Genomic DNA, 20,564 nt, shown 5'->3' with positions numbered 1-20,564 from the left:
CACCAAAACTCTAGCGTTGTTTAGAACCCGGAAGGAAATACTTTTTTGGGTTTAACACACAATAAAAGTATATTGATTAAATGGTATCATCCTATATCTCGTTTTGAAAATGTATTGATATACCATGAAAATTTGATGCACTACCCAATCATTGGTGATTCAAAATACAAGGTATTGTAACAGCGTTACATAGTATTATATGAACATAGTGTGAACAACAGAGCTGTTTATATGAATGTGTTAGAGCGGGAAATTAAATTAATAAAAATAAAACAATGGTTTAACTGTACATGATTAAAATTTTTTATTTTTATTTTTTAGGAAAAATCTTTGTGGCAGTTTTTGGGTTAGGGGCATTCTGAGATATCTTGGGGCATTTTTCCAACGCTGTTCCTCTCTCCTGTTAAGACCATTCGGTCTTGTTTTCCTGAAAGTTTGTGTCAGTTTAACTCAATTTTCAAAATTCATATTCGTAATCTGATGTACTGTCTACAAGGGACTGCTGTAATTTTAAAAGGAAATGCTGTTTCAGTGTTTACATCAATGGGGACCCCCCCCCCCCATACCTTTTTCAATTTCCTAATCTTCCTTGGATAAATATTTATCCACAAGTGATGGCGAAATGATTTCTGGAAGATTGGATCTGGAAGATGAATGCGTCGCCTATTGGTCCCTGATCCAGCAGCCGGTTGTAGAAATCGAGGGGAGGGGGGACTGCTTGTTTTAGTTATTACCAGCCCTGGGTGTCTCTTCCTCCCGCGGTAAACATGGGGATCTGCCTGAAGCGCCATGTTATTTGGGACAATGGGCCTTTCAGCAGAGGTAGCTTTTAGGTTCTCCGCTAGGAAGACTCTCTCCTGAAATGCTTAACATAGTGTCTTCCGGTCATAAGATGGCAAAAGTAAACAACGCAGCTCGTGTCCGCGGCTTGCTAGTGCGTCTAGGAATCCTTTGTGCCAGTTGGATCCTTTGGATTTAGGGAAATCGCTGATGCAGAATGAACCCTTAAAAAAAAAAAAAAAAAAAAAAAAAAAAAAAACCATGTAATACGACATGATGATGGATGTATTAATATCAGCCTCTTTGGGACAGCTTCATACCTGTCTGAATGTGTTTCCACAGCATGAAAGAAAAGTCAGGTCTGGATGTATGTGTGTCTAAAAGTTGAAAGAGGACCATAGAAACAGGACTGGACAACAAGTAGAATATCTAATTTTGGGTGGCGTTCCTGGAGCATAATCACTTCTGTGTGCCAGTTATGCAGATGACTAGCTGTCGTTAGGAGATGGGAAATATCCAAAGCTAAAGCTAAACGGTCCCATTCTTGCTGCTGCTTATGGGTTCAGGTGAACCCATGAAATGGAGCATGTGAAGGCCGGTCAATGACTTATAGTGAGGATTCAGTACCAGCTGTTGGTTTGAAATGAGGAACTGAAACTTCCTGGAACCAGGTGTCATGTCAGAGCTGAGTGATGCCGGTAGATAGCCGGGCCCTTTTGGATCCGCCTTAAGCACATGCCACAGGCTAGGAGCTTCCGCTCGTGTGGAGGCAGGAGGCCGGTTCATGCCACAAACACAAATGATACGTTTAAAAGCTCTTTCTTCCTATGCGAAGTAAATTCACCTTTGTTGTGGTCAAGGCGGTCACCTTTAACCTCATGTAAATAGTTTACTGTCTGGATTCACTAGAGCATTTCTCAGGGGGGCTTGACGATTCTGCTGTGGAGTCTATGTTCCCTGCACTGTTTGGGCCTTAAAGGAGAACCTAGCAGGAATGCAATCCCAGGAGTGGTTAAATCGAATCCCCCGAACGATAACGCGCGTCTCTGCAGTCCTGGTGGTGGTCCAGTATATCTCCGCAGCTCAGCTACACTGATGTGGGGATTACAGATGCGATAGATGGTGATGCTCTCCGGGGAGCCTGCTCAGCACAGTGCTCAGCACGTTGCCCACCGCGCTTGATTGTTTCCATACAGCTGACATCATTCAAACACATGGCTAATGCACTTCAAAGGCACACTCTGCTGAAACCACGTGTAAACACTCTCTCCCTTCACAGTGCTGGGAAATCAGTCTTTTTGCCAGTGGAATTGGCGTGCTTTATTGTGTTGCTCATATTTTTCCAGTAAACTTTGTATATTGTGCATATTTTTTTCTAATTTGGAGCTTAACCAACTAGCTGTAAGTCATTTACAGACTCTCTCTCTCACAGTTGTAGTGTTTCCAAGAGGGCAGAGTGTGAGGTTTGTTTATAAGAGACTATGCAGCTACAATGATCAAGATGCCTAGAATCCCATTTTAGGAATGGGATATTTGTTCAGGTGATAAGTGTTTGAATATTTGTTGAGCTCTCTCTGATCTCAGGATGTTGATTAATATTTGCACTTTGACTTGGAATTGCCTCTACGCTCTTTATTTCTTGATGTGAAAAGTTTAGGGGGGAAAATCTAATGCGGAGCTTGTTAAACAGGAGGAATGGAGAAATCACACGTCCAAAAAAAAGTCCCCTATAATTACATGCTGGCTCTCGGCTCTGCTCCTTTGTTCATAAAAGGAGTGTAATGAAACTGAAGCGCAGAAATGGAACAGGTTAGACGATGGAAGACTGCACCCGTACGCAAGATGTTTTTGGGAGACATTTTTTTTTTTGTGGGGGTGGCGGGGGGGGGGGGTCTTTTCAATCCACCCACAAAATTACACATTAAGCTTTATGATTATAAGCCAGGCTAGAGGTGTGTGTATGTGTGTGTGTGCGCACTCTGCCGCACATTATCAGCTATTAATAAAATCATACCTGTATGTGAATTAGTTCAAATGGGGTTTTATATCTGGAGTTGTTACAATTATGAGGTGAGAATGACCTAAGTTCTCATTTGGCTCCAGTGGGATTAGACTCAGATGTGATGGGGGAAAAAAACACAAACATCTGAGAGTGCGTCACGTGAAAGCAGGCTTAGGGGGCCGTGCACCTGTTGGATTGGAGACATTTTACATAATTGTTGCTTCTTTAACCTCACTAGTGTCCAATTGTGCTAATTGTTCTTCTTTAATTATACTGCACTGTTTTTCAGTAAAAAAAAGTGCCCCTTAAGCTGTGAAACAGCTAATTCATGCTGCTTACGAATCAGGTTTTTGTTTCTTTTAATGTCAGCATTTCTGTTACGTCCACAGTGAGGTCAGTAAAAGGCTCATCGCACAGCCAAATCTGTCTGTCCTGGTTAGAATTTTTTTTTTGTGTGTGTTAAATCTATTTTGCAACTGTTTATGTCCTGTTCTGTTCCTGTAAAGTTGAGGACACAAAAGATAAAGCGATGTTGGTTCCAGCATTCTCCAGCTGTTTCACATTCCTGACGGCACAGTGGGGAGAGGTGAGGTGTGCTGGTCTGGGTTGGGGTCATTCACGCAGCCATGCTTCCCGGTCGCTCTGACCCGCAGCGTTTGGTGCGGTGGCTCTACATTTCTCTCTCGCGGGCCGCTGGTGCCAGCTTGTTAACCAGCGACGGTAGATTTGAGCCGGCTTCCCCGCGTGGCCTGGGCAGTAAACAGCCACTTGATTTCGTCTGCCGTACGATGAGTGTCAGATTAAGAGAAGAAATGTATCACATGCTAAGCTGACTAAAGAATATAGCCAAGATATTCACTGGCTGGGTAAATTTCCGAAAAGAGGGAGCTTTAATTGGAATGAAAACAGATGGGCTTGTCTGCAGACTTCTTTAGCTGGATCTGTGTAATTTACTAAAGTATTCTGCAAGCTCTACAGTGAAAGCATGTGGAGGAAAATGTTTTATCAAAAACTTTAAAGGTTATGAATTAATATATCTGTTCATTGTGCACCTCCTGCAGTTTACGGTGCAATATCCAGTACATGTCTGTTCAGAGGACACCGTCTCTTGCTAACCTGTGGTATGGGGTGGAACATTTCTGTGGTGGTATGTCTTCACAGAGAGAGTGCTTCTATACAATTTGAAAAAGTCTGCGATCTGAGCCTTTAATTACTCAAAGGACGACTCTGAGGTGCCAGAAGTCAGGTGGACGGCTGATATCGGAAATGGCAGTAACTGAAGTTCTTGAAATGCGGCATATTGTACCATCTCATCAGGGTCCTATTTGATTTCAAGTTCCTCGGTCAGAGGAAAAATGTCACTAGTTTGAGATGGAGAATGAGAATTGTTGAAGTAATCAATTGTCAGATGAAACAAGACAGATTAGATTTCAAGTTTGGGCCTGCTGGTTAATCTAAATTGGATTTGTTGTCCGCACTTGTACTCTGTTGGGGAATCCAGAGCAGCTCGATGTAACCACATCCAGAATAGGAAAATGCTTTGGTCCTGTTAAAATTTTGTACTCAAAGGAAAATTACTTTTATAAGTTTTTAAAGTCAGCCTTGGTTTTAAGTTGCTTGTGGACTCCTGAACAGTGGTGTAACGTCACTGTTCGTGCTGTAATGCATTTCTGTTTGATAAGCAAAAGGGTTTAGTGTGAGAATTTTAGTGTCTACTAAAATATTTCCCTCCTGCTAATAGGGAGAGACTTATGCACGTTATTCTTGTCAAAAACATTATTCTGAAAGGTAATGGGAGGCAATTGAGTGTGAATGAAATTATCCACTTAATGCATAGTTTAATTTTTTATCTCGCAAAATACCTGAATGAATCCTTTGCAGACTGGTTTTCTGTCAGTTGTGAAATGCACTGTCCCCCACCCCCCCTCTCCATGCTCCCCTGATAGTGTTTAACCCCCAACCGAGACTATTGTAAAATGCAAATGTCTTCTCAATCCGTACACAAAAATCTTTAGGCACGTTTGTTACATCAGGTTTGAAATTCCTGCATGTATTTCCCTTTATTAAAATAATTGTGCCAAACAGCCATGTTTTATGTATGCGTTATAATAGAGCTGTTAACCTACTTTCACGAGAAGCGAGCATTGGTTGCTTTGAGGTTTATCAGTCACAATAATTATTTTATTATGTAAATGAAGTACAGGCCATTATTTCATTAGTAAAGTTCCAAATCTGAGCCCTTAGATAATAATGCAAATCATTTAGACAGTCTTTGCTGGTGGAGGGAATTTGTACCTCGTCACTCAAGCAAGCTACTCTATCGAGCTATTACTTTGGTTGCTGGCGCTGGTCATATTGCGTTGTGAAGTGACTGTGTTGAGCAGTGCCTTTGGTTAAACACCAGCTGCACACCGGATCGCTCTGTGATCTCCTTTGCATGTCCCTGAAGCAGGCAGAACTGGGCCTGATGGCCGGCCTCACACAGCCGCAGTCGTTCGCTGTCAGTGATTGAGTATTCTGTTTTAGCTAAGGTGCGCCGGAGGTAAACGAGGCTAAGTGGCCGCTCCGCGGATATGAAAAGTGATAATGTGTTAGACACAGGTCTGTTGCTAATTGACATTTGCCACGCTTTTGTCCCTGTTACGTCTTTATACCCAAAAATTGCTGAAGTTGCTGCAAAAGCATCATTAGGCAGGACGTGCAGGACGCTGCTGCTTTTATAAAATAACACCTTATAAAGCAATAAGCACAGTCTTTAATAATTAAATTATCTGAACGTTGTAGATTCGTTGTTCCACGAAACTACCGTGCCTGAGCCGGGAAGGAAGGCAGTTGCTAGGCAACAGAAGTTCTTGCGTGGCACTGTACCGTGGGTCACGGTGACGGCTGGCTATCTAGCATTAACACCTACCATGTTGGTGTACTTTTATAAACGTTTACATTAACTGTGCAATAATGAGAGGATTATTGCATTTCGCCTGGCTCTGAGGCGTAGGTGATATTTGATCAGAATTCTTTTTTGTTCTAGTATGGTTTCTCAAAGCTCTGTAATGAAATTGGATTTATCTATTTATTGGTGCATCATATTGTTCTTGCATCAGCGTACTACAAAAGTTTGTGAATGTGGCTGAACCTTTAGTGTTGAACTGATTTCCATATATATATCTCTGGATTTCTTGAAGTGAATGTTTGCTCTAGAATTTAGCTTCTCTCATAATGTAATGAATGCATTTGTTAGAGTCCATTATCTTTATTTGTTGGTGACAGTTTGTTTGGCGAGGGATGCATAGGCTTAGTCTGAAATCTGAGTCAGAAGCAGCACATGTTTTGGGTGTATAAACCTTCCAGTGGAAGAATACTGCTGGAAGTGCTGGTGAAAATGCGTCCTTGAGGGAGATCCATGTTGGAAGATCTCTCTTGGACGGCTCTTCCTTCAGCACTTTTCCCAGCATATCTGCCTTCTACGCCAAGTTCCCTGTGTTCCTATACTCTTGATTTCCTTTATGATGCAAAGAAAGATATTGCAGTTTTGGTGCCTTTTACGTTATGGAAAACAATGCATAACACTAATATCAAGTGATACTTGGATGGTTCCTGATGAATATTCAGAAATCCAAACCTGTACAAGTGTTCAGGTGTTCATGTGTTCTTAAATATCTAATTTAATTCAAATTTTATTTTAATTTAATTTTGTATTTTTTGCACTCCTATCTCTGCACTTCATGTATATATGTACAACTGCAGTCCTGGGGAACGTTATGTCGCATCACTGTATGCTGAGTTACTGTGTATGGTTAGCTTGACCCACTTGACATGACTCAAATCTGCCGGCTGCTTTGGTGAATCTAATATTTTCGGCAAATTAATAGGAAAGGAGCTGGTGTGGGTAACCCAACCCTGTGGAACGTATCAATGATTGTTGTCGAAACCAGTGTGACCTGGTAAGTGTAACGTCAGTCTGGTAACTGAGGTTTGGTTCTTGCGGACGTTGCGATTGACCACAGACTTATCTGGACCTGTGCTTTGATGGGGGGGAGTCTGACTCCGCATTTCTTAATTGTGATGTGGTAAATATTAATAATGTTGTGTTCAGCAAGATTGAAGAAATGGCGGAATCTTATGAGTTGTAAATGGTTTCCTGGTGCTGTGAGGGTTTTTATTTGCATATATTTGATCGGGGGGGGGGGGCTGCATGCGTGTGTCTCGGACTGTTGAGTCATCACCTTTAAATTGGAGATTAAGGTGCAGAAAGTTGACAGAAGCTGTTAATATTGAATCAGCTTGTGTTATGCCCCCCCACCCCCCTGCCCTGACCTGTGGTCCGTGGCTGTTGTAGTATCCTAGACATTGCCTTGTGTTGAGTGCAGTCTGGAAGATTTCGCTACAAAATGGCGTCCGGTTTGTTTCCCCTTTGCAGAGGTAGCCCGTCTATGGAGCCCGCGTCCTCCTGCCCCCAGACTCGAGACCCTGCTAATTTATAGTCTAATTTATAGTTTATGTTGATTAGGGGAGAAAATGTAGGGCAGTGCGAGCGTGTGTGCGTGTGTGCGTGTGCCCAATTCAGGCTCCTGGTCTTTTGTAATCTTCAAAAATCATTTACTGCCTTTGTCAAAGAAACAAAATATTTGCTCTTTGACTTTCTGCAGTTTTAATTAGCACCAGTTATTTTCTGCATTAAAATGCAAATTTAGCATTTTTTTTTTTACCTGTTTGATATTCCTGAATGGCTTAAAGGTCAGGAGTTGTACTCGGCAGATATTGTGACCTTTTAGCGGTATTAAGACTTCTCAGGGTAATAGGGCCGTGTGCTGGATAGACGCAGTGTATGCAAAATGTTGCCGTGTTGTAGGGATGCGGAGGACAGCCGAGGGGCAGTGACTGAGTCGGGAGAGAGAACCTGCTACTCTGTGCCCAACATGGTCTCTGTGAACATCTCAAAGGGTCTTCAGTTCACTGTAGACTGCTTGGAGATTGTAGCGTAATAAAAGGAGCAATTCTGCATGTATAAAACCCTTTTTTTTTTTTTTTTTTTTTTTTTTTTTTTTTTTTTTTGAGACTGATGACCTGAATGCTTGATCTCGAGCACTGATCTCAGGAGATGCAGGTCCTCAGGGTGTGGCAGGTGTGTGTGTGTGAGCTCCCTGTCCCTCCCTGCCACTCATGGCCTGTGGCAGGTTCACTTCCAGATGATATATTATTTTTAAATATTTGAAGTCCCCGAAACCCCCCCCCTGCAACCCCCCCCCTTCTGGACGCCCATGCCTCCACTCTGTATGCTCTTCGGCACAGAATAACTGGTCGTAAAAAAGAAATCAAGTACCGAAACACAAGGGAATAGCGGGAGACGACTGTGTGTGGAGCCCTTTCTGGGTGGTCACGTGTGCGCGGCTGTTCCTGATTGATGGCGGTGCATACGCTGTAACAGACTTCCTCTGTGCTGTCTTTCAGGGGGTTGTACGTTCGACAATGGCCCAGCGCAGTGTGACTACCAGCAGGACCCCTACAACGACTTTGACTGGACGCACGTTAGCGCGCAGGAGGTCCCGTTCCTCTCTTCCGAGCTTCCCCAAGGTGAGAGAGCCCTTCTCCGCCGTGACGGCTGATGTGGGGGAATCACCCTGACGTGTTTATTTTCTGGGTGGCACAGATTTCCGATTTTCATTGCTTGCCTTCTAGTATTAAATTGTAGCCCAATCAAATTACATCACGTAATTAAAAGAAAATTGTCTAGTCACCATTTTGAAATTTCATTACTCATTTGCATCATTGTCACCTTTCACTACAGAATAATGCATGATGCTTGTAGTATTGGGATGTAATATTTCACTGCTAAAGGGCTGCCTTAATTGTGATCACGGTCATACACCAGTCAAACACGTCCAGTACATTCTACTATATTAAGATGTGGAAAACTTGAAAGTATGTTTGAAAAAGTAAGGGAGGATTTCATAGAATTCCAAAGAGGTGACTGGATGATTTCAGACAAAACTAATCCTGTAAGAGTGCCATGCTGCCAGGATACCCGTGAGGTCTTTATCTGAACAGCTTTATCATGTCTATCTTCATTTAAGTGTTTGTCTGAGGTTTTGTGTGGTTAAATTCCTATTTTCCAGTGATTCTGAAGCTTTACTTCTCTATTACCACGGAAAACTACTTTTTTTTTTTTTTCCCCCCTCAAAGATTCCCGGAGTCTGCAACCCTTCTGAAACCTTTGTGGTGATGATTTCTTGCCTGTGGGAAGGGCAGAGGAGGAATTCCCAGTGCCGTTAGACCTCTGTGCTTTGGAAATGTCCTATCCCAGTTTCTGTGCACACTCCCCGCAGGATTTCCACTGTCACTTCTACAGAATTTGCCATCGGTGTCGTTGGACGAACGCAGGCATAAAATAAAGTACTGACGGCTGTATGGCAATGAACTTCAAAGCAAACTTATCTACTCCCGAAATAATGTGACCGGCTTTATTTAATGGTCGTTAAATGTGTTCTGACAGCGCGTTGAAACGGTATTCAAATTGTCGTCGTTCACCAGCTGTCAAATTGGTGGAAACAGCCACACTTAAGGCGTGTGAATGGCATATTGATATTGGGTGGAACACAATGTTATATAAAGTCTCACGTCTGCGTATGGAGGGACCAACAAAGCCAAATTAACTATATGGGAGGGGGTCCACTTCCCCTGGTTCCTGTGCGCCTAGTGTGAGTGAATTTTGCATCTCGTCTGTTGTGCCCCAGTGAAGCTGTGGTTTTACAGTTTATGAACTGTGGAACATCTCTGTGCTTAAGATTATGCAAAGGACAACAGCAGAGATGCAGCTGTAAGTCGATAATGAGGAGGAGTGCATGGAACGTAGGTGCGTCGCCTGCCCGGTGCACCGTGTAATTCATCAGCGCGAGCAGCCCGCCCCGGGGCGAGAGGAGAACAATGTAAATCAGCACAAACGGAAAGGCACGGGAAATGAATTTTGCTCTCCTCACTTGCCGAGTCGTTGCGTTTTGATGGTAACAGACTTTATCTTAATTCAGCACCTTCAGCTCATTGTTAAAAGGAGTTCTGTAATTTTCAGAGGAAATGTCTTTGTCCTTAGCTGAGGAGAGAGTCCCATTCAGCTCTGAATACTGTCATATATGGAGCAATTAAATGATTTCGATAAGGATCAGTCAAGGCAGTGTGAGCGAGGCCCCTGGTCGCGTTGACCTTGCGTATTCACCTACCTACGGCTTAATCACTTGTTTTCAGACAGGATGATATGCATAGGAAATTAAAGTATTTCGCTTTCAGCTAAATTTCCCAATTAATAAGATATTAGGTAATTAATCATGTAAAGGAACAGAAAAGGTCGTTCGTGCATTGTTTGAATTCTTTTGTGAGGCGGGGATTTTTTTTAAACACCGCTATACAACCCTATTTCGCTATGAAACGTCGCATTGATGTGTATAAACTGTTCCGTGGATTCAATTATAGATCTTGGGGAAACAAAGCCTTCCCTCATTTTTACGGGCATTGAGTGTTTGCAATGCCCCCCCCCCCCCACAAATATCACTACAGGATTTAAATACCTGTGTTGGTGCCAAATCAAAATTGTGGAGTCAGGTTTTAGTATTCAAATTAATGAAGTATCTTTTAGATTCCCAGTAACCCTGCAGAGCTGGTGAGTTTTTAGTCCTTGAGTATGTGGGATATCTGGTGGCTGTGGGCAGTGGTGGCTTAATGATTAGGGAAGCGCACTTGTAATTGAAAGATTGCTGGTTTGAACCCCCGACCAGCAAAGCAACACTGAGGTATCCTGTGCAAGGTACAGCCCCCAAGCACTGCTCCCCGGGCGCTGAATTAGCTGCCCCCTGCTATGTCACAACGTCACATATTGGTTAAATGCAGAAGACACATTTAGTTTGTGTGTGCTGTGGTGTGCCAACAATGATCACTAAATTCTAATTCATCTCTGACCTTTTTGCGTGGGAGTACAACGTCACTATAGTCCCTCAGCCAGCAATATTGTCCCCCGCTCAAAAAGGTGTGCATGTTTACCCACTTTTAAGTGGTCCACTTTTAAACCAGCCCCCCCACGGTGAAAGCTGACTGTAATTCACGTTTTGCCAGTTAAGCAAGCGTGCATCTGAGGCCGTAAACAACAGCAGACAGCTGAGTTTATAATATAAGCAAAGCAAGGAACTCAGCACTATTTTGATATATGGGCAGAGGTCCCTGTTGGTATTCTGCTGCCATGAAGAGTGTCCCTGGATGGGGATGAACAACAACTTCAAAGGCTCACTTTTTATTCTTAAAGACACATTCAGCATGTCCCTGGTGCTCTCACAGCTGATTGAAGGGAAAGCGTTGCTTCTTTCAATTCCTTGTAACAATTAAATATGAGGCGACTCTGAAAATGGCTTAAAAAGTAGAATTAGAAGCAAATGAACAGACCTTCCAAGTCTTTTCAAAGTCTTTGTTGTCTGACACTGTGTTTGGGAATAATCCCCCCCCCCATTATCAAGAGAGGTGTGCAATCTCTAAACTGTGCTAGTGCGAGAATTAAAAGTTTGCCTCAATTGTTTCCCCATAAATGAGAATAATTGTGTTGTGATCTAGAAATTTTTGCATTCCTGTCCAGCCTTTATTATGGACAGAATAGCATGAATCTGTGTTTATGTATAATATTTATTATCTTTTAAAGTGGAACTTTAATGCGTCTTTTGAACCACACAGCTGATTAACTGCAGGGCCACGCAAAGGGCAAAGGTCACGGGAATCCAGCTGTGGTTTATTAAGGTAACCGTGCGGAGATGCTTTTTCCTCTTTATTTAGCTTGCATCTCTCTCTGGTGTGGATATTAGAGAACTTATGTTCACATATGTAGGGTGGAGATCAAACTGTGTGTTACTTTGCAGAGAGGAATAAGTTAAGAACAACATTTGCGGTATTTAGTTGTGTTTCCGGGGGCCGACCCCCCCCCCCCTCCTTAATTAACCTTGGTTGACCAATGCATTGAATGAGTTGCAAGAAAATGATTTCATTAATGACGGCATTAATTTTGCCTGTTTCACTCAATGAAAATTTAAGGAAAACACTTGCAATGGTACAGAATCCTTACCCCTCCAAAACAACAAATGCCGTTTGGTTAATCAGCGATTTCCGTGATTACTTACATAAATTGTTTTTAGTTTTTGGACAATTGGGCCTGACTAAGGTATTGACTTAATTAAGCTCAATGCGAATTCCTCCTGATGTGTTCCCCAGGTGACTGAGTAAGTAAAGCATTTGTTTCTGCCATGTCTGCAACAGCATATCTGGAATATCAGATTCGGTTTAAGTGGGTAATATTGAGGGGAAACCGCCATAAATCAGCGCATCGTGCAGTTGATTCGATTGACAGCACAATTAAACGTAATTAGGAGCTCAGCTGGGACACAGCAGCAGAGTCGAGGTGCAGCCGGCACTGGTAATGAGGTCCGTAGCACTGCACCGGCATCCAGTTGTAGCCATGTTAATGGTTTGTCGCACACCTAACCTTTTGTCCTTAAAGGATGGCACCAAGCTTGGAGGTGCAACTAGAACATTACTGTAGGATAGATAGATGGAAAGAGATGCTACATTAATCCCAAAGGAAACTGCAGGTTCACAGTGGCACAACACACGTTAAGGTGACAGAGAAAAGAGGGAAAAAAAGACCTTTAATGACCAAGCCTTACTTCTGCCTGTTGGGTTTTAAAGCTTTTCCTTTCAGAACATCAGATCACGACCGTTCTGTGTCATGCCAATATTCCAGAAAGTGCTGCAAATTTTTGCTGCATGAATCACAGGGTGTGTGTGGGACAAGGGACGGCCCTGTTTTAAGTTAGTCTTCCCAACTTCAAACTATCTGGAGAAATGTATTTTTATTTTAATAACCCAACACACTGGAATCATCAGAGAATGGATAACAGCGATTCATTTTTTTTCCTCCTAACATTTAGCAACCTTGTCCTCTGACCTGTGCGTGTTTCCAAAAGGTCATAATTAGGAACTGATTTGTTTTTTATGTAATTGGATGGAGTAAAGTGGTCATCATCCTCGCACTGGAGAAGGTCTTCGTGTGGGAGGTTGTGTTCTCCATCGTCCTGTGCCCTGAACACGAGTGCTTCGTTTTCTTGTTTCGAGGTATCTGTGCTCGAGTGGTGTGGTTAATGGGAGACACCGTCGTTCCACTGGCATTTGTCGTTGCCGGGGGCTTGGGGGTGGGTGGGATTTGTGTTTCATATGCTCAGTCAACAGCACATCCAAGTCCTGACTGTAATTAGTTTCAGTTCTTGATTAGACATCATTGCCAATCACAGCATTAGAATAATCCCAGCGCATCAGACTAGCACCTCACTCTCCCCCTCTCTCCCGATCGACTCACGAAAACACCTCTGGATTAAACGATACGGCTTTTTATGAGTTTTGTAGATCTTCTGTGTATTCTGGTCTCTCAGGCGATGGATTGATTTTTTATTTTTTTTTCCTCTCCAGCTCCCCTCAGCGATGCTCTAATTAATATTGCCTTTGTGTTCTTCAAAACAACACGCAATGTTTACAGATGTAAATGAAGGCGCGTGAAGCCGGTTGATCCTTAGGCTCCTAGCCGAGCCTTGAATGTGAGAATTAGGTGGTGATTTTCCGATGCGTGATGATAGGCTGCGTAACACGCAGCGCCTCTTGCAAGCGGCGGCGGACTTCAAACACGGTTTGGGGGGGAAAAGTTTGATTTGGATGAGTGCCGCTTTTGTTCCTTTATTTACTTATGTTGTTTAGCTTCTGCCGAAATTAAGGGTGCACTGTTCAGTTACGGCTGTGGGTTGGCTGATGGCAATTCCAAAAGTTGCTTAATTCTGTCATTTTAAAACCAATTACTGTAACGGTGATGAGCTTCAAGCTCACCTGCAGAGGCCATAGACCTGTGACCCAGAATCCCCTGCCAGTGTGCTGCCTTGTTTGAGATTTCAGGGCTCTTAACCTGATGTTTAGCTTAATAAAAGAATAATAAAAGAATATTTTTCCTGTTTTGTGAGTATTCATGAGGCAATAACGAGGCAGCTGTAAACAAAAATGGGGCCAAGGGGATAATCTGGTTATGCGATTTGTGGCGATCGGGGTACAGTGTTGGGAGCCCTCCCCCAAACACTGCAACTCATGTTCATAATCTGTACCTTTTAGTGGTGGTGCTAGACGGTGCCTAGTCGCTTGGCCTGAGTTTGAGTGGGCATGTGGCTTTTGGTTGGGGGGATGTTTCTTGTATGTATTTTGTGAACTAGCTGGCAATTCATTTAAGTTGACAGAAAAAAACAATCTCCTTTTAACCCCTCAGCAGCACCCCCCCCAAGGAAGAAAAACACACACACACACACACACACACAGTTTTCTTGGGATGAATGTGTATGCTTCATTTAACTACATCCGCTCATTTAAAAATGTAGTACGATACTTGGCCGAAATTAATCCGGCCCTGGATAAGCAACAAAACAAACAGAAATGAGACACGGGAATGAATGATGATGATGTGAGCAGGAGTGCGTCGGGCTGCAGGCTTGCCGTTTGGCCATTCCTGGGTCCATGGTGCCCCCCCCAGCGTAACCTGACACCTCAGGCCACTTTCTGGTCACTTCACAGGCCCTGCTTACGCTTAACCTCTGACCTCAGCTCTGCTTGACGCTGAGTTGAAGCTGGTATTTACCCAACAGTTATTAAAAGCCAGAGTTTTTTCATTCAGGTACGGTTTCTTGCACAGCGTCTGTTTCTGCAGCATTATTTGCTGCAGATTGATTAGACGGATAAAGAATAATTTAAGCGTGCCAGGAATTTTCCATCGTTAAATTGTGGGGAAAAATATGCCCGTGATGTTTCTGCTTATTGGTATAGACTGAACATTTGACATGGAGGTTAATATGTACTGTAACCTGTGTTAATCCCCCACACCCCCCCATCCTTTATATCCATCTTCCCAGCTTCCTGTTTTAATGATTACAGCTGGGGCAATTTCCACCTCATGAGGAAGTTGAAGGCAATTTCAAGCCAACAGGAGACGGCAGTCGTGTTCAGCCCGTGTTGTTTTTTTCGTACGAAAGATAAATCCCACAGATGCACGATTTAGTTTGAATTCATCCACTGCTTCGCAACTTTTGACAGCTTGATGTCTCTCCTCATAAAGAAATAACGCACATTAGGATGACTGTTTTATTTATTTATTTGCCTTGTGTTTGTTTTGTGCTTCGGTGAGAACAGACTCCTTGGACCGGTCAGATGGGTAAAGAGAGTAAGTGGGCAGAGTGCTTGACTTTTTATTTCGGCTTTCGAAGGAGATTCATCGGGCAGTTTTGCTCAATGACAACAAAGCTTACTTTTTCTTTTGAGGCTAGTCATTTTTAAGTTTTTGTTTCTTTTTTTTTTTAAGCCTTCACTTTGTGAGGAAGTAGTTATAATTCTAGTTTTGTATGGTTCTGATTTTAAATAATTAGTTCCATTTTAAAATCCCAAGCAGGGAACCTCATTTTGACCCTTCCCTGTGGTTTTACCTGTGGTCACTTGGCCATTGTAACAAGGATAATCTTCGGCGTATGCGGCGTTGACTTGTGACTCCGCAGATTTTAGTGGCAGTTACTATTCAAGCAGAGACCTGCAGAGACCGTGCTTCTGCTGTACAGTTGCGACAAATGAGAGGACAGATTTACTGTCTGAATGACACATTGCTCTGAAATCTGTCTCCAGCCCTGCCTGCTGTCCTTTTTAGGGCCGGCATAACACACTCACATTACCTTTACGCTTTTAAAAAGGGCGAATGAGATTTTGTTTTTTGGAGCTGTTAGTTTTATTGTGGGATGATGCAACACAGAAAGGAACTATTGTCAGGGCATTTTATACCGTAGTTGTTATGCTGCTTTTTTTTTGCCATTTAGAGAGGTTTGCCACATCTGTGGCAGCCATATTGCAGTGCATTCTGGGTACCGGCTGCCCTTTCTGACTCACTCCCCTAACCCTTCCGTCAGGCTCCTACATGATGGTGGACTCCTCCCAGCATGACCCTGGGGAGAAAGCACGCATCCAGCTGCCCATAATGAAGGAGAACGACACCCACTGCATTGACTTCAACTACCTGCTGTATAGCCACGATGGGTCCAGCCCCGGGACCCTGAACGTTTTGGTGAGGGTCAACAAAGGTCCCCTGGCCAATCCCATCTGGAACGTGACCAGCTACACGGGAAAGGAATGGCTTCGGGCTGAACTGGCTGTCAGCACCTTCTGGCCCAACGAGTATCAGGTACAGCGCCTTCTGTTTCCCAGTCTCTCATGCTGGCTGTGTCTTTCCCTCCGTTTTTCTCGTGGGAATGTTATACATCTCAATTGAATTTGTTGATTCGTTGGTGACTTCCTGCGTAAACTGACCCCATTACATTGTTCGTATCTCTAAATGGATTGACTAGTAAAAAGTATTTGTGATGTAGTTTAAAAACAAAAGTGAAGGGCCAGTGTGGTTATTCTCGCCCTCCAAGCGTCCCTCGAACTGCTTTCAGTTTTTTTTTCTTTTTTTTTCGCCCCCTTGAAAAAAGGTCATGTTTGTAATAAGATGTTTTAATAATGAGAGAGAAGTGCCCAGCAATTAAAATCACTTTGTTGTTAGGTAGCTGTAATTTAATGGAACTGCTCATCATTGGTAATTGTTCCGCATTTAAGGAATATGTTAAATTCAATTTACATTAAAAACTTTGTGAAAGCCTGTGTCTACAGGATGATTCAGAATTTTTAAATGTTTTCAAAACATTGTGTTTTTGTGCAAAATGCAAAATCCTCCATTAATCATCATAATTCCATGTTAATGAACACTATCTAGCTTCAGAAATATTAGCCAAATTAAGGTAGGCTGACTAGACAATTAAACCAGCCTAATGAGGGATATTATAGTAACTCAAGTAGCTTGTTCCCTGCATTAACCTCCCCGAAAGGGATTTGATTTTGTGTTCGTAGTTTATACAACTATGCAGGTTCAGGGCTGCCAAATGGAAGAATTCTGGATTTAGGAAACTTGGGTTTTGCTGTTAGGATTTCTGCTGAAACTGTGAAATTGTTAAACTTTTATGTCTTAAAATATTACTGTGCAAAACAATCCGTTACAAGACACTGACTATATGACAACTCATTAGTTTAACGGGTCATGTGACGTCAGTAGGTCCCTGCTGACGGCTGGTCTCGGATCAGTCTCGATGGTGACTGATTTGGAGCACTGTTGAAGTGTGCACTGGGGGGGTGTGGGGGTGGGGCGGGGTACATCCAGAACATGGCTCCGTGCTGGAGAGAGGCTGCCTTAGACCGTTTGTTCTAGGTTCCTGAAAAATACATTTTCAGGAACTTAAAAATTGACCACAGAGAAATGTAAAAATCTGATCTGTGTGCATGTTATATATTTTATTTCTCCATTAGTATTATGTGGCTAAATGTTATAATTATGTGGCCTGCAGCTGATCGTTTACTGAACCTGCCATTTATGTTGGTGATTTGCAGTATGCTTAGGTAAAGAAAAAGAAAAAAAAAAAGCGTAAGTTTAGCACATTTTGGATACAAATAAGAACGTATATTGAGACTTTGGCCTGCAGATCAAATGTTTGATGTCCTGTTCATTTGTCACTGGTAGCCATTCACATCTTTGTCTGCATTATCCTGCATTAAGCACTTCAGACAATGATAAATGACACATATCGTGGCCACATTTTACTAATGTGTTCCCTCGTTTTAGTTAGTGTGGCCACTTTTTATGCATTTATTTCCGTGATATTAAAACATCGCCATGATATATATCATTTTTATCTTATAGCCATGGGTGATATGACGATATTACAGTATACCCTGGTATTTAGAATTATTTAAATTTTTTTAAAATACCACCGTATACTGGGGTGAAATATCTAGATGGTTTGATGGCATGAAATAAAACACCAGCCAAGCCAGATCTTGTCATGGGCTGGACTCCTTATTAATGCATAATAATCCTCTGTCAATTGAACACTTTGGCTGATCCTTTTTCACATATAGTAGTTTATTCAACACTAAAACCAAATCTTGGTACCTGGTTAATTTTTGTGATGCTCCATGAGTGATGAGAAATTACTGTACTATGTTATTAGGAAATAGTGCCAGACTGAGAACCGTGAACTCATTGTATTAAGGAGGGACAGGGAATTTAACTGGAAAGAAATAAAAAATTATTGCTAGTATGATTAAGCAAAAAATGTAGGCAGCGAGTAGCATTGCACCTCCTGACCGTCTGAAAGTGATCAAAGGGTCCAGACTGAAGCTGCTTCACCCCTTTAGCCTTTAGCATGCTGTCCTGCTGTCCAGGGGCAGTGTGATTCCTGCCGGCCTGCTGAAAATCAATGACTAGACCGATCTAACCACACAGCTCTCATTAGATTAAATGCGGGTGCTGAAAAATAAGTTAAGAGGTTATGGTGCATCCATAATGTAAGTATGTAGCAGTCCAGAGAGCTTATTGAATGACATTGTGCCATTTCAGATGCTGAAATTTTGTACGTTTCTCTCTCCCTGGCTGGGACTTTCAGGGGTTTGAGCAGTGTGACCTGTGTGGCAACGGGCAGGTTATATACAAGTCAATTTTACCTGACCAAAAAAAAAATGACTTGACTGCCCTTTGCTCCCAACAAGCTGGAATTACTAGCTTTCAGATGGTCGATAGATAGGGCGGTCAGAATGCTAAGAGGTTTGTCCAGAGACGGCTGCTGTGTATCTGCTTTGCCATGATTTAACCGTCATTTTGCCGTTGGCTTTGATACAGAAGTCACCAAGACATTGAGGTGGGTGCCCTTTTGCTCTAGTATGGCATAAACCACCCATTGGAGATGTAACTGAAATGACTGCGTCTTCGAGGGGAAGTAGCAGTTAATGACACTGCCTCATCAGCCATTCGTTAGATGATGAATTGATAATCACCTTCAGATGCTTTATTAATCTCCACTGAGCCTCATTCAGGTTTGTTTCAGTAGAACCGTCTTTCTGCCAAGTGATTTGTGTATGATTTTCTTTGAATCTGGTTCCCCCCCCCCCCATCAGTTTAAAAATCACGCCCTGTTAAGACACTAATTATGTGTGGTGAACGTTTTTGATGCTTTTGCTTTTGATTAGTTTTATATTGTAAAATACATGTGATACATATATAGTTCTGATTTTTATCTGGGATGTTAGATGTTCTGTTTTTTTTTTTTTTCTTTCTTCCTTCCAGTTTTCGGCAATTTCGCCTGTCGTGCTTTTGCCCTCTTGTGGAACATATGTAATGGGTCTAGAGGAAGCCCAGACTTAATCTCTTGGGCAAGTAGGCTACTTTGTGGTGACTTGCCTTCTACACTCAATTTGCCTTGTGGTTTGAGTTTTTTCATCCCCTGTGTCATTTCTTGCAAATATAAATATTGGGAAATCTATTTTGAGACATGCAGTGGCGTTTTGTGTTGACTTTTCGTGTGTGTGTGTGTGTGTGTGTGTGTGTGTGTGGGTCAGAAATACGTTGTATTATATTTATAAAATGATTTCGATGTTGTGGGGAGCATTCTTTTGGGCCCCTCAAGGGGAAATTCAGTTTTATAAAAAATCTGTGAATGTAATCCAAAAACTAAACAAAATAGAAAGTCTTTGTGGTTAAGGTTTGAGCTGGGTAGGGGTTCTGGTTGTCATTGTTGGGATTAAGGTTTGGCCATAGAAATGAATGGATGGTCCCCACAAAGATACGAGTACAGGTCTGTGTGTGTGGTGTACACACACTTTATGGGTTTAATAGCCTGGTAACGGCTGTGTGAATGTCAGACATGGCATTGAAACTTGTCCCACACATCTGGCTACTAAAAGTGTATCAATGGAAAAACACACATCTACAGAATGAGTGGGGAGGGGAAAGGTTTGGTTGAGGGGGCAATTCAGCAGTATAGAGCACTTCAGAATGTCGGGAGACTATAGTTACTGTGAAAGTACTATGGCAACCCAAGACGTACACGGCGCTAATGCTAACATTATTTTTTCCTGTTAGCAGACTCTTTGTATTATGTCACCGATGGCTTCTCTTGAATTCACAGTATGGCCACCTCAAAGAAATGTCTTACTTCTGTCTTATTTTTCATTTGTGATTTACTCTGTGATGTGTTTTAGAGGAAGGCTAATGCGGGACCTTTGTGTGGCACGTAAAACGCTACGCCGCTACATTTCATATTGTATTTATGCTCAGAAATGACCCAGCTGGCAGCTGGTGTCACCGCACATGTGACAGTGGAACCTCTGCGGAGAGGCGAGCAAGTTTAAACACCAGAGGTGGGGTGGGGGGGTGGGGAAGAGGACTAAACGCACTGGGGATTAAGTGTCATTTGCAGGAGAAGACTTTATAATTAATACTTGCTCCCCTTAGATTTCCAAGGGGAAAAACTAATCAACATAAAAACCTGTGCCAGCATGTTATCCACTTTAGCATGTGGCTCCTGCTTCAGGCTTTTTCTCATTTGTATTCAGCTGATTTTGCCAATCTAATATCAACCAAAGCAGGTAAGGAAGAAGCTGGTACCTTGTTAGGCTTCCCTGGATCTTTTCTCTTTAATTGGAACAACATTGACACAATTATCCAGAATTCTCCTATGTACATTTTTTACCCTCAGCGCCGTATTGGTTTGTATAATTCTGGATTTGAGTGCTTCTGTGTGTATTTTGCACTATGAAGAAACCCAATCCACGCGTCCGTTTTAATTAACCACATGCTGTCGTCGTGATCCGGACCCCAAGCTGGCCGGCA

The 20,564-nt window shown here is 42.5% G+C and overlaps 1 protein-coding gene across 14 annotated transcripts in view; it reads left to right on the top strand.

The window, feature by feature from the left end:
- Positions 1-20,564, top strand: part of ptprk (protein tyrosine phosphatase receptor type K) — a 122,207-nt gene that overhangs the window by 23,299 nt on the left and 78,344 nt on the right. For all 14 annotated transcript variants that reach the window (XM_023797137.2, XM_023797135.2, XM_023797134.2 and 11 more), the window contains exons 2-3: positions 8,231-8,353; positions 15,778-16,049. In XM_023797137.2, coding sequence (XP_023652905.1) covers positions 8,231-8,353; positions 15,778-16,049 — 395 coding nt within the window. The remainder of the gene's footprint in view (positions 1-8,230; positions 8,354-15,777; positions 16,050-20,564) is intronic.

The sequence above is a fragment of the Paramormyrops kingsleyae genome, chromosome 19, assembly GCF_048594095.1.
Source record: "Paramormyrops kingsleyae isolate MSU_618 chromosome 19, PKINGS_0.4, whole genome shotgun sequence".
Classification (NCBI taxonomy): Eukaryota; Metazoa; Chordata; class Actinopteri; order Osteoglossiformes; family Mormyridae; genus Paramormyrops; species Paramormyrops kingsleyae.
The sequence above is the reverse complement of the archived record's forward strand: the minus strand, read 5'-3'. Positions and strand labels throughout refer to the sequence as shown.